This window comes from Eschrichtius robustus, chromosome 12 (genome assembly GCF_028021215.1).
Source record: "Eschrichtius robustus isolate mEscRob2 chromosome 12, mEscRob2.pri, whole genome shotgun sequence".
Lineage (NCBI taxonomy): Eukaryota > Metazoa > Chordata > Mammalia > Artiodactyla > Eschrichtiidae > Eschrichtius > Eschrichtius robustus.
In genome coordinates this window covers 27,834,910-27,848,636 of record NC_090835.1, presented here as the reverse complement: position 1 = coordinate 27,848,636, position 13,727 = coordinate 27,834,910, and the positions used below count along the sequence as shown (strand labels likewise).

At 41.4% G+C, this 13,727-nt stretch overlaps 1 protein-coding gene across 3 annotated transcripts in view; it reads left to right on the top strand.

Moving 5' to 3' along the window:
- Positions 1 to 13,727, top strand: part of PTPRG (protein tyrosine phosphatase receptor type G) — a 723,417-nt gene that overhangs the window by 426,670 nt on the left and 283,020 nt on the right. For all 3 annotated transcript variants that reach the window (XM_068557227.1, XM_068557228.1, XM_068557226.1), the window contains exon 4: positions 4,525 to 4,673. In XM_068557227.1, coding sequence (XP_068413328.1) covers positions 4,525 to 4,673 — 149 coding nt within the window. The remainder of the gene's footprint in view (positions 1 to 4,524; positions 4,674 to 13,727) is intronic.

Genomic DNA, 13,727 nt, shown 5'->3' with positions numbered 1-13,727 from the left:
GTCATACCACAAAAGCATCAATAAGACCCATATCAAAGAGCTTACTGCCTATGTTTTCTTCTAGGAATTTTGTGGTTTCACGTCTTACATTCAAGTCTTCAATTCATTTTGAGTTAATTCTTGTGTATAATATAAGATAGTAGTCTAGTTTCATTCTTTTGCATGTGACTGTCCAGTTTTCCCAACACTATTTATTGAAAAGATTGTCCTCATTCCATTGTACGCTTTTTGCTCCTTTGTTGTAAATTAATTGTCCACATGTGTGTGGGTTTATTTCTGGGCTTTTACAGTGCCATCTTCCTGCTATAATGTGGTGAATGAGTTACTGTTCTGGGCATTCTTCATGTGTCAACCCTTGTGATCTCATAACAAACTTGTGAAGTTGCTGTTGTATTATTCCAGTTTCACAGAATAGGAGCTGAAGCACCCAGAAATGCAGTAACTTTCTCACAACTGTTAGTGGCAGATCTAGGGCTCAAATTCCGACCCAGCTGGCTCCAGAGTCCGACTTCGTTTATGCACCCTTGCTCAGAATTTTACTTCCTGTATCAGGAGGATGTAGACCCCAAAGTCTGTGGGTGGCTACTGCTATGGACTTTGGACTCCAGGTTAAAAACCCTGAATTTGAAGCTCCCAGTTCCTTCCACATCCTCCACCATTCTGCTTTAATTTCATCACAATCCATATTAGCAGTTGAACAACCAGAGGGGCCTCATTCTAGACAGTTCACTCCTAGGTACCTTTCCTGCCTTCTCCTCCTGGCCCATCTTTCTCCAGTCTTTAGCTGTTGTTTGCTACCTTCCTAAATGTCACCTTATCCAGATTCACTCTTAGTGCTACTGTTTTAAAATTTAAATTGAAATGTATTTATTCATTATTATCATAGTGTCGTTCACTTATTGTTTTTCTTTCAGTTGATGCACTTGATTTTAATTAAATGAATTGATTTTAAAACAAAACGTTTTATCAACACCTTAATGCAAAACCCTGTGCATTTGACAAGGATAGACTTCTATAAAAAATTATGTCTGTAATCTGTGAAAATAAATCAAAGGTACCAACGTTATTAAGTTCTAGCTTACATATTTACTTTTCGGTAAAGCGGGAAGTGAATGAGTATCATTGAAAGGTGGAGGGCATATTAACATCAAACTGGGATTTTCTTTTCACTGATGTGACTGAAAGAATAGAAATAATGGAAATCTGTTTTTTACTCAGCGTCTTAGTAAATTCAGAGCAGCCACTCAACACTTAACATCTCAAGTATTTGGGCCACACCTACCTTTGCTGTTTATTGTCCCTGCTCAAGGACACATTTTGTTTTGTGGGAAAGACAATATTGCTTTAAAATGGAACTCTGGGGACTTCCCTGGTGGCGCAGTGGTTAAGAATCTGCCTGCCAATGCAGGGGACACAGGTTCGTGCCCTGGTCCGGGAAGATCCCACTTGCCTCGGAGCAACTAAGCCCGTGCGCCACAACTACTGAGCCTGCGCTCTAGAGCCTGCAAGTCACAACTACTGAGCCCGCGCGCTTAGAGCCCGTGCTCCGCAACAAGAGAAGCCATCGCAGTGAGAAGCCCGCGCACCGCAATGAAGAATAGCCCCCGCGTGCCGCAAGTAGAGAAAGCCCGTGCGCAGCAACGAAGAGCCAATGCGGCCAAATATAAATAAATAAATAAGTAAATTAAAAAAAAATTTTTTTTAATAAATAAATAAAATAGAACTCCGTCTGAAGACGGAGAGTGGCACCTGTGTGGTTACCTTTCTGTGCTGCCGCATGAACTCCGACCGCGTCTCTAGAAATGATTGGTAGTTGGACAATGACCCGCGTTGACGGTGCGCTTGCGGTATTTCTGGCACTGGGTTAAGTGCTTTCCGCGTGCGATTTCCTTCAGGCGTCACAACAGTCTCACCAGGTAGGCACTGTTATCGCCATTTGAATCATGATGGAAACCAAGACACAGAGAAGTCAGGTAACTTGCCCAGGGTCACCTCACTGTTAAGTGGCAGAATGAGATTCTAACCCAGGTCCGTCCATCCCGTGAGCTCATGGCCCTTCCTACATTCTGTGCTCCACAGCGGCTACCTTTGGTACATCTTGTTGTGAAACAGAGCGGTGTTATCCGTGATCATCAGAAAAGTGTTGCATGGTGGCTGGGCAAGTTCTCTCTTTCCAGTGTTATATGTAAACAAAAATTTACGCCGCTTTCGGAAGGTGGGGGCAGTACGTGCATGTAGTGTGCTGTGTGCGCTAGTGAGAAATACTGTAAAATGAAAAATGAGATTAGTGTTTCAGGTTGTACAGTTCCCTAATTATGCTTTTAATTATTCATGTAAAAGAAGTAAAATGACCCCTGACAGAGACATAAATGATTTAGGTAAAATCAAATATTTATAAGATGCCGCGGGAATCCCTGGATGATCGTAACACGTGCGCTCAAAATTCTTTGCCTTCACCCTTTGGATGCACAATGTTATGGATAGAATCTGTAACCAGCTGAGAGTAATCAACAGTGTTAAAGACAATACTGAGCTAATTCATAGGTATTTGGACTTTGGAACATTGGTTTAACACAATAGTTTGTCTTCTAAAATATATTGTATTCTAGGGATCACTAAATGACAACCCCTCCTGCTAGTTCTTATGTTTTTTAATGGTTGGAAAAAAATCAAAAGGAGAATATTCCATGACCTGTGAAAATTATATGCGAATTTTAGTGTGGATAACTGAAGTTTTATCGGAATATAGCCTCACCCATTCATTTACATACTGTATTTGGCTGCTTCTGGGCTACTAAGACTAAGTTAAGTGGTTACAGCAAGGGCCATAGGACCCACAAAGCCTTAAATATTTACTGTCTCACCTTTTACAGAAAAATTTTGCCAAGCCTTCTTCTAAACCATGCCTAGCACACAGTAAAGGAACATGCTGTAGCATGTTCAATCAGCATAAGAAACCCTTGCTTTTATTTCATTTTATCCTTTAATTCTCTGTCCCACTAATTGAATGTTCACTGTATATTTTTCAGAAGTTGAGAGGAAAACTGCCTTTTGAATGCAGTGAAAAGGGATTATTACAAGCAGGGTTCCATCACTGGCTTTTTTTTTTTTTTTTAACATCTTTATTGGAGTATAATTGCTTTACAATGGTGTGTTAGTTTCTGCTTTATAACGAAGTGAATCAGCTATACATATATATATATCCCCATATCTCCTCCCTCTTGCGTCTCCCTCCCTCCCACCCTCCCTATCCCACCCCTCTAGGTGGTCACAAAGCACCAAGAGCTGATCTCCCTGTGCTATGCGGCTGCTTCCCACTAGCTATGCTTCCCTTTTTACAGAGAAGTGCTGAAACTAATTGCACTTGTTTTAGAAATGGGTCATTAGTCTAGTCCCTATCTTTTATGGAGACCTAATTTTCATGCAGGATTTCTCTCTAAGGCTTGAACTGGCATCTCTTTAGGAAGAGGAGACAATGAGGATATGAAAGCTTTTCCCTGCCTTAAATGAGCTTAGCTTCTGATCACAGGCCATTTAGTATGTTGGTTGGAGTGTTATGCGTATTCAGCAGTCAATAAGTGTTTGTTAAATGAATGAATGAATTCACTTTAGACAACAACAAAAAAGGGGGGGGGGAATGTATGACATAAAATAAAATCTCTTTTTCATCCACTTGGATATTACATTCCTTTTGGAAAAATAATTTTTCTGGTAGTATAAGTCCAAGTTATTTGTTCTTGATTTCTCTTTTCCATGTTTCAAGGAAGAGAGATGTGATTTTGAAATTTAGGGTTTGAATTGATTGAGGTTTTCTATGTTAAAGACTTCTTATGTGTTCTTCCAGATGGGCTAAGCAAAATTTTCTAATGCTTAGAATTAAAAGAAATAGTAAAGTAAATGTACTTATCTGCAGTTATTTGAGTGACTTAATAAGTAGAATTTTCACTATACTTTCCTGGACACCATTATCAAATGTGAAGACATTTCCCAATCCCACCTGTCTTCCCACTGTTATTTCCTTTATATTGGTAGAACCTGCAAATTTTATTTCCTGACACCTTGCTTAAGTTTTCTGATCAAGAAAACATGTCTTCTGCTTCTGACGTATATATATTTCCCATCTCATTCCAGACCTTGAATCTTGGGATAGCCCCAGGAATCAGTGTTTAAAAATGAAAAATAATTTTGATCATCAAGCAGAATTAGGAGACCCTGCTTCAGAGCCACTTACTCTATCATTGTCTGTTTTTTTGTTTGTTTCTTTGTTTTTCCAACTGTGAAATGGATAAGAAATTCTGAGACCATTCTCTGGGAATTTTCATGAGTTAGAGTCAGCTGGCTCTTGAGAGCATTCTGCAGCTAGAATGTGCTAATTTATTCAGACTAATGTTTTTGACTTGCTTTCTAACAGGTATATGGGAAACAATTCCCATCATGTAATCATGAACTTTATTTGAAGCAACAGGAGAAATCTTTCAAGTGTGGTTTTGAAACTCATTGTTGTTTCCCTTCTGCTTTACACAGTTGCCATCCTTCTGAAAGACGACTATTTTGTCAGCGGTGCTGGCCTGCCTGGCAGATTCAAAGCTGAGAAGGTGGAATTTCATTGGGGCCACAGCAATGGTTCTGCAGGCTCTGAACACAGCATCAACGGCAGGCGGTTCCCTGTGGAGGTGAGAGAAACTTGAGATGTCAGGGGCAGCTGTGCTTTGGGTCTTGACATTAAAGAGATGCTTTGTCTTTACCCCCAGTCGTCTCTGCAAATCAAACTTGTACTGTCCCTGCCTTTGTCTCTGGAAATCTTTTATATACAGCATGGCAGCTGGATAGCCATCCTCAAGTTCCTCATCTTTGTTTAACTGGTGACGCATGTAGAAGTCGTGGACGTCGTGGTTTGAGTAGACTCACCCCTGGTAGATGATTTCGGACCCTTGGTTTCATTTGACACGGCTTCTTTGCCCTGTCCTTTTCTGAAACCCTGCTTTCCAAAGTGAAATTCTGTACGAAACTCTGGCCACTTCGTTTTCACCCTTTAGAAAAGAGAAAAGGTAACTGATATGTGAAGAGGACTCAGAATCATCTCTCAGTAGGGAAGCTGCTTTAAGGTTTGTGTGCTGTCCACGCTGTTGAGAAGGAGGCTGTGGCCATTGGTCGTATGACTCACTGTTAACTTTGCGGGATCGACATTTTACCTCCTCTGAGTCAGTTTTCTCAAAGATCCGCGAAGAACGGGTGGTGCAGTAGGTCATGTGTATCTTTTTGGCGACTGAGGGGAGGGAGCATGTTTCCAAACTCCTTTTTTAATCTTTGGTGGGGACAACACATCTGTTCCATTGCTAACCTTATTTTTATACCTTTAATCATGATCAGGATGTGAATATTCTTTCTTTGGGACAGACATATTTGTTGATTGTTTGGGTGCCCATGTGGTAAGCTTTACAGATTTGTAGAAGAACTGAGAGGGTTTGTACCCAGGCCTGTGGCTGTACTCAAACATGGAGTGACAACACGTAGTGTTCTGTGACTTCAGTAAGTCATGACCTACTTGGGTCATCTGATGAGTACTTTCGATCCTCCTCCACAGGGGAAAATACATGTACGTACACACAGATTTGTGCATAATCTGTAGGGTTTCATCCCTCACCCTCACTCCTCAAGCCCGTTCATGGACCCTTTAGACAACCTTGAACCTTAGGTGAAAAATCCCTTTAAGAGGAGAAAGTCAATAGTATTTCTTTGTTTATAGATGCTTATATTCCCATATCGATTTGTTTCTTATCCATGATTGCCTGAGAAACCAGAGATCACCATTCTGAGAAAGCGCTGCATATTTTTTTCTTGTTGAGCTGACAAATTCACAGTATCAAGAATTCTTCCCATATTAGGATTCCTCTATCCGTGGGACTTCCTGTCCTAGTCACGTTAAAGTTTCTACTTAATGGGCTCGCTTTCTCCTTTTATGTTGAATGAATCATTTCTTAGAAATCTTAGCTTGATTTGTACTTGGAAAACTTGATTCCTAGAAGCCAAGTTGATCAGATTTTTAAGTTTGGGGTTTCTCTTCTGCTCCTGCTGGCCAGTTCCCATTGGCAGTGTCGCTGAAGGGAAAATTTGTGCCTAGCTAGCTTTGCTCTAAAGCTTCTTTATCCTAGAAATGGGTTGCCATTTGTTTAGTTAATGTTGTTCCGGACAAAAGACCTGTGCTTGAAAGTTTGAAAACTTAATTTGGCAGCTGCCTTGGAAAAGAAAAACTCTGGAGGATGGAACTGGGAACTTCTGCCTCATTCCTAATCACAGCCCCTAAAGCCTGTCTCCTCCGCCTATTTGAGTCTGGAAAAGTGAATAGACTAGATGCATATTCTTTTGAAAACTTATTACTTTAAATGCATTTTTTTTTTTTTTACTCAAAGAGGGCCATGAAATTCAGAAACTAATTAGAAATGGCAGCTACAATGCCCAGACTTTTTTTTTTTTTTTTTTAAACAACGCAGGGTTTTTTTTGCTTTTTAAATTTTATTTATTTATTTATTTATTTTTGGCTGTGTTGGGTCTTCGTTTCTGTGCGAGGGCTTTCTCTAGTTGCAGCGAGCGGGGGCCACTCTTCATCGCGGTGCGCGGGCCTCTCACTGTCACGGCCTCTCTTGTTGCGGAGCACAGGCTCCAGACGCGCAGGCTCAGTAATTGTGGCTCAAGGGCCTAGTTGCTCCGCGGCATGTGGGATCTTCCCAGACCAGGGCTCGAACCCGTGTCCCCTGCATTAGCAGACAGATTCTCAACCACTGCGCCACCAGGGAAGCCCCCAGACTTATTTTTGACCAAGCTATTTGAATTTATTTCTTCTAAGTCATGTCAGATGGTAAGGCTGCCTATATTAATTGGGTGCTTCATTGAAGCTCATCTGATTCATAGCTTGTTGGGTGTTTTTTTCTAATGTGATAAACATGTTAAATTACTTAGTGGTTGTATTTGGAGGAACTTGAATTTCAGAGATCAAAGGTAACGGGATCAAATTTAACTTTAAAATATACACAGAAAAGTTGCTCACTTTTGCGCAAGACATGTCTGTGATATGTTAAATTGTTTTATTTGAGTTCTTTATTAACACCAGCTCTCCCTGAGATTTTCACATTGTTTGAACATCTCAGACTTGGTTTATGTCTTTCCACATAACTACACTGCTTTTCAAGAAATTAAAATGAAAGTGAGAAAATTATAATGTACCATGTAGTAATTTATCAGCATTGGGGACATTATTTATTTTATATAGAGTCAGAGAAGAGTCGTTGTGGAAGATTGGGTTGGGATTGGTAGAATACAGCATTGGTTCTCAACTAAAGACAGTATCCTCCCCCTCAGAGGACATTAGGTGTTTTCTGGGGACGTTTCTGATTGTCACTGTTGCGGGCATTGATATGCTACCAGCATCTAGTGGATAGAGGCCAACATCCCAATTCCTAGGACAGCCCCACCACAAAGAATTATCCAGCCAACATGTCACTATTGGGAGACTCTAGGGTAGAGAACGCAGTATGTTTAGTGAATCCAGCCTTCCTTTACTCATGTGGCATCATTTGAAGTAGATTTAAATAAAGAAGACTCATGGCAAAGTTGTTCCATCCTCTTGCAGCTTTTAGAGAGGAAATGTACCTTGCTTTATGGGTCAGAGCATTGCTGGTCCTGGTTCCTTTAGATTCCATTTGGGATAAAGTCACGACCTTGGGTATTTTACCAGTTTCCTCGGTGCTCCAGTGCTGCAGGTTGAATTTTAAGCATATGCCCCACAAGACTCTGGATCTGCTCCCTGAGGGTAAATTGCAACAAACCCAACTTTGTAGGTTTTGCTGCTTCCCAGGAATTCTTTGAGGTCATCTACAACAACTTTGTACACATTCAGAAATTAAATGTCTCCACACTTTCCTGGCTGAAATCCTGGACTCAGCCTTGTAGTTCCTATACTTAAAAACATCCAGTCTAATAGAAAAATAAATGTCCTTGTGAAAACGAAACAAAAGCCTTTCAATAGCAGCGTTCTTTACAGCTCAGTTAAAATTAGAAAAGAAAGTTGGAATCAGATGACAAGGCTAGAAGACTAGACCCACTTTGGATTCTCAGAGGCACTCACCTCTTATTATTCAGCTTTACTTGTCTAGCAGCAAATTTTTCTTGAGTGCCTTCTGTCATGTGGGTGCTGGGTTACAAAGCTGAAGAAGAAAGAGAGTCCCACCCTCAAGATATTTATACTCTAGTCATGACACAGAAATTGACCAAAGAGTCACATAAACAGCTGTGTAATATCAGTTGTGATATAGTCTCTGAAGGAGAGGGACATTTTGTCATGAGACAGAAGACCTTGGTGGAGACAGATATTTATTAAGAGGGAAAAGATTAATTGGAGCCTGCCCACAGAACAGGGGTGTGCAAAGGCCCTGAGACAGGTGATACTTGGTACATTTAAGGAGTAAAGAGAGATCAGTGGGGATTTTGATAGGTAGGATAATACCCCTCCCCCCAAAAATGTCCACTCACTAATTCCTGAAAATTGTGAATGTATTTATTAGTTTACATGGCAAAAGGGACTTTGCAGATGTGATTAAGCATCCTTAAAGTCAAAAGGCTCAAAATATTCCTGTGATTTAAATAGTGGTCCTGTTTGAGTTCTTCTGCGGCCACTCCTCTTTGTATTATCTGTCCAACTACAGTTAACTGTGACGGCTTCTACCCTATCCTAAATATTCTCCCTACCCCACACTCATTCCCCATTTTAAATAAGGGTTCATGTAACACTAATAGGAATTGAATCATACGGTATTTCCACTAATAACTGAAGTTGGAGGTAGTGCAAAGAGAAACCTCCAGATAAAACCCTCTGAGAGCTCCATTAAGGTAGAGGTTCATTGCATGCTTGTTGTCTGAGGTAATTAAAATCTTGTTTATTACAATAAGAGATCCAGGAGTTGTTGATTCAGACTTATTGGTGCTTTATGAGTTGAAGTCTTCAGTAAGCTTAAATGATCCAAATTAATTGTGTGTGCCCTTTCCAGTGAAACTCACAGCTGGTTCATTTCAGCTCAGTTTAGAGCATCTTAGCAAGTGAGTAGAAGAAAATACATTTTTCCTAATACATACCATGCACACACTACCATATGGTACAGGTCTGCAGTCCCTTAGCTGAGACCCTTGAGGCCAGATGTTTTAGAATTCGGAATCTTTTTTTAGAAAGGCATGATGGTGCATATGCCATATATATTTACAGAAGACACACAGTGGGGTCTGGGACTGTACCCCTTGAATGCATTCATATTTCTGCAGCGTGCGGATGAATATTCACACTAAGTGGGAAATATCAATATTCAACATAGCTTCACATCTCTCCACGTCAGATTTTACTACTGAATTAGTTTTTGCACCATAAATATCAACAATAACAGAACACCTTTGATCTTGGAGGCTTTTGAGATTTCATAGTCACTGATAAAGGATTTATGGACCTGTGTTTTAAAAACTGGGTCCGTAGTGTGGCACCGCTTCTTTATGTTCCAAAGAGCATAGGTTATTACCACCCATGACACAAGCACACTGAATTATTTGTCTCCCTGCTGGGCTGGATATGTCTGGGTACTACTCTCATCCGGCTCTCTGCTCTGTCCTGGTATTGTACAACATTCTTAGTCAAAGTTAAGGCTTATCCAGGGGACAAGAAGTTGCTAGTGTTCGGCTGAACTTGTTCTGTGATTGGTTCCCATTGCGCATTCTGTTTGAGCCTGCAGTTGCCTTCAGTATCCACGTCTGTGGGTATGTTACCTTCACCTGCTCTGTATTCCCTCCTGTCTGTCCAGCCCCTACCTTCCTACCTAGAGTCAGACTAATGATTTGCTTTGCATTTTGTGAACTGGATCTGGTTTCTTCCAGTGCTTCTGTCACATTCCGGTTAGATGGTTGTCTTGCCCTGGACCCCTAGGTTATGTCCAGGTGACCTGCATCTGCCTTCCTTCTCCCAGGTGAGCTTATGCACTTGTGACACACGCAGAGGCCTCACCCCATGTCACCCTCTCTCCACTCATGCAAGCATGGCAGGTACTGCGCAACTCGGATGTGGACCAATCCAGCCAGGGATCGAGCTGCCACATTGAGTCCTGGCTCCAGTGGAGTGACATTCTAGAACAGGACTAAGGGGGCTGAGTGCAGTTTGCCTGGAGCTCTTTTGTGTATCCCCGCTTTTCTGCTGGAAATAAAGGTTGCCATATGAAATGCCTTCTTGAAGATTTACTTTATGCATTGGCATACCAAAGGCTTTTAGAAGTCCTCCATTGAGGAAATCTGTTTGACTGTATTTAAATCAGTGTTTTTCCAAACTCACGTGACCAGTGTAAGTTAGCAACATCTCTCTTTTGGAAGTGAGGTTCATAACTTTCTCCTTTCCTCCTTTAATCCATATTCCTTGTAAGAAATGGAGTCCTGTTCTAATAAATGTTTTCAGAGGACACCAATCATGATTTGGATTTCCATTATTTTGAAAACTATAAGACCAAGAAGGCTTGTTCACAAAACAACTGTTTGGTGTCTCTGAACTCAATACTATCTTGCTTTGTCATTAGAGAAAACTAATTGAAGGAAGTCATTGTCATTGAAGGAAGATTGAGACATTTTCTATTAAAAATAACTTTTGCGGGCTTCCCTGGTGGCGCAGTGGGTAAGAATCCGCCTGCCAATGCAGGGGACACAGGTTCGAGCCCTGGTCCGGGAAGATCCCACATGCCGTGGAGCAGCTGGGCCCGTGCGCCGCAACTACTGAGCCTGTGCTCTAGAGCCGTGAGGCACAACTACTGAGCCTGCGTGCCGCAACTACTGAAGCCCGTGCGCCTAGAGCCCATGCTCCACAACAAGAGAAGCCACTGCAATGAGAAGCCCACGCACCACAAGGAAGAGTGGCCCCCGCTCGCCACAACTAGAGAAAGCCCGCGTGCAGCAACAAAGACCCAACGCAGCCAAAAATAAAATAAAATAAAGAAAAAAAAAAAAAAACTTTTGCAGTATCACACTTTTTCTTTTGGCCTGCCTTGTACTTTATGTAAATTCCTTCAATTGTTACAGTTTCTCTGAAAAGTTGCTTTGTGCACAGAGAGTCCTAAGGCGATGGAGCTCAAGACAGGGCCTGGTTTCCTTGTCCTGCCCACTCATGGAACATAGGAAATGTTAAAGAGATTGTTACCTGGTCCTCTAGTGTTGGCTATTCTGTGGTGTAGCCAACCGTGTTTTTCTCTAGAGGGTTCCATCAAATGGCAAAGGAATTGGTTGGAATTTAATTAATGACTTTATTGAAATAAAGATTCCATTTAAGAGCAGAAAGTTTCATCCTTAACTAGGGAAATATTTAATTTCCATCTGGCTGATTTTTGATGTGTATGTCCTGTGTTAATTAAGAAGAACATTTGAGGAGGCCCCGGTACTTAGAGTATGCTCAGTGGAGAAGTGCATGCCTGATTGTACAAAGCCAGAGAGCGGGTTTTGTGAGGCGGAAGCAGCCTTGGTCCCTTCGTGATGTCTGACGGTCCTCATCACACACAGTCATCCTGAGAGGTGAACTTGGCTGAAGAAGACTGTTTGATGGTGTGTCACCAACATGTGGGGTGCTGGTAACTGATTGGATCGTACTGAGAATCTCAGATGAGCAGATGACACTCTCTGAAAAGAAACTTGGTTAAATTGGAGATATTCTCAATATAGAAACTTGAAGACCCCATGGGTGGGCGGGGAGGGCCTTGTATAACCAAAAAGCAGGCTTAGGGGGGCCGTGGTGGTGTTGGAGGGTGCTGCTGGTGTTACCGACTCAGGTCCTTGGACTCTTGAATGCATAGAAATTGATAAGAGGCCACGTGAGTATTTCAGGCAAGACTTTACTGGGACTCGTGCTGAGGGAGCCCAAGGAGGTCAGGCTGGTTCCTTAAATGGGGTGAGGGTTGGGGGCTGATCGGGCTGGAGGGGTGGCGTTGGTGGTCTGCCTACCGCCTCGGTGGTGCTGTCTACAGGGATCATGTGCAATACCCTGCTTTTGCACTTGCATCTCAGAAATGGCAGTTGGTTTTTGGCCCTTTGGTATCTTACTGTTCATAATTGCCCCGACTGGGACTGCTGCATGCATGCAGTCATTTTCTAGACCCTTATCGTTTCTTTGTATTTTGTTGCTTGAGGAGGCGTTTGTCCCGGGGCAAGCACTGCAGTAAAGGGTCCCAGGTCCCAGCCTGTCTCACTGGTGGTTGTGATTGTAACATGATACTGTAGACACCATTTAATAAGCATTACCTATGTCTGGAATGTTTCAGATCTCACCTTTAATTTTCTCACCAACCTTATGAAAGAGGTGCTCTTATTATACCCATCTTACAGATGGCACAGCTGAGCTTCAGGGACGCTAAGTGGCTTGGCTCAGGTTTACTATTAGTACTCCAGAATCTGGGTTCCTGTGTCTCCAAAATCTTAACTAGCATTCATTTTATTTGATAAGTTATTTCATTGTTTTTCTTGTCATCACTATAGGTAGTTTTTAGAATGACCAATGCAGTAGAAATAATTTTGTTGTAATCTTAACCACTGTTTATTGTGTAACAGGAGAGGGGAAAAAAAAAAAAAAAATCAAAGGGCTTCAAATGTTCAAAGATGGCTGAACCAGTAGTAAAACATACAAAGAGGAGAAGTAAAGGGAACAGAAAATGCCATCAGCTCTTTGGGTAGAGATAGCTGTAGCAAATACTACACATTTTATCTGGCTTGACCACTTCAGTCTATTTTTTATCGTGTCAAGAGCAACGCTGTCTGATAGGAAATAGAATGTGAGCCATACATTGTAATTTAAAATTTTCGGTTAGCCACCTTACAAGAGGTAAAAAGAAAGACGTGATTTTAATAATTCATTTTGTTCCATACAATTTATATTATACAATAATAATCATTGTTACAATTTTAATCATCTATTATTTTTACCCAAATACATTAAAATTTTCTATTCCAATGTGTAATCAAGATGAACAGTTATTACTGAGATATTTTACATTTTTTTTTGTACTGTCTTTGAAATCGGTGTGCATTTTACACTTAGAGCACATCCCGAGTCAGACTGGCCGCGTTTCAGAGGCTCAAGATCCACATACAGCTTGTGGCTACTGTACACGAAATGTGCCAGACTTAAGGGTTCCAGACCTCAATAACGAAATTTAGATAATAAATGAGCCAAAACACTAAGAGAAATTCTCTGAGAGGAATCTTTATGCTGAATTTGTGGTAATTTTTACGCTTTTTCTCTTCCAACAGAAAAAGTAGAATCAGTAGTTCACTTTTATATTGGAGTCTAACTTGGCTGTTGAAGAGCCTTCCCCTGGATGTGATACAGGTTTTCTTTTTTTCCTTTATAAGCTTTCAGGTTGTTTCCCATTATTTATTTTCACAACATGCGTTCCTGGCGCTTTGAACACTGTTCTTGTCAGAATGCACTTGCAGGCTGAGGAAGCCACATAAAGCTGGCTAGGGAGACCTTTGTGCCCTGAGGGCAGGGATGGACCTCAGGCGGCCAGATCAGATGTATTGTTAAGTTCAGGTCAAGAGGATTTATGGGCATCTTGCTCAGAAACACACCCCACACCTCCACTTTTCTTTTGTCCTGTCAAAATTTGAGCAGGAAGGTTTCAAGCCATCTTAAATCTAAAGCCTTTAGGAAGTTCTCTAGTGCCAGCGTC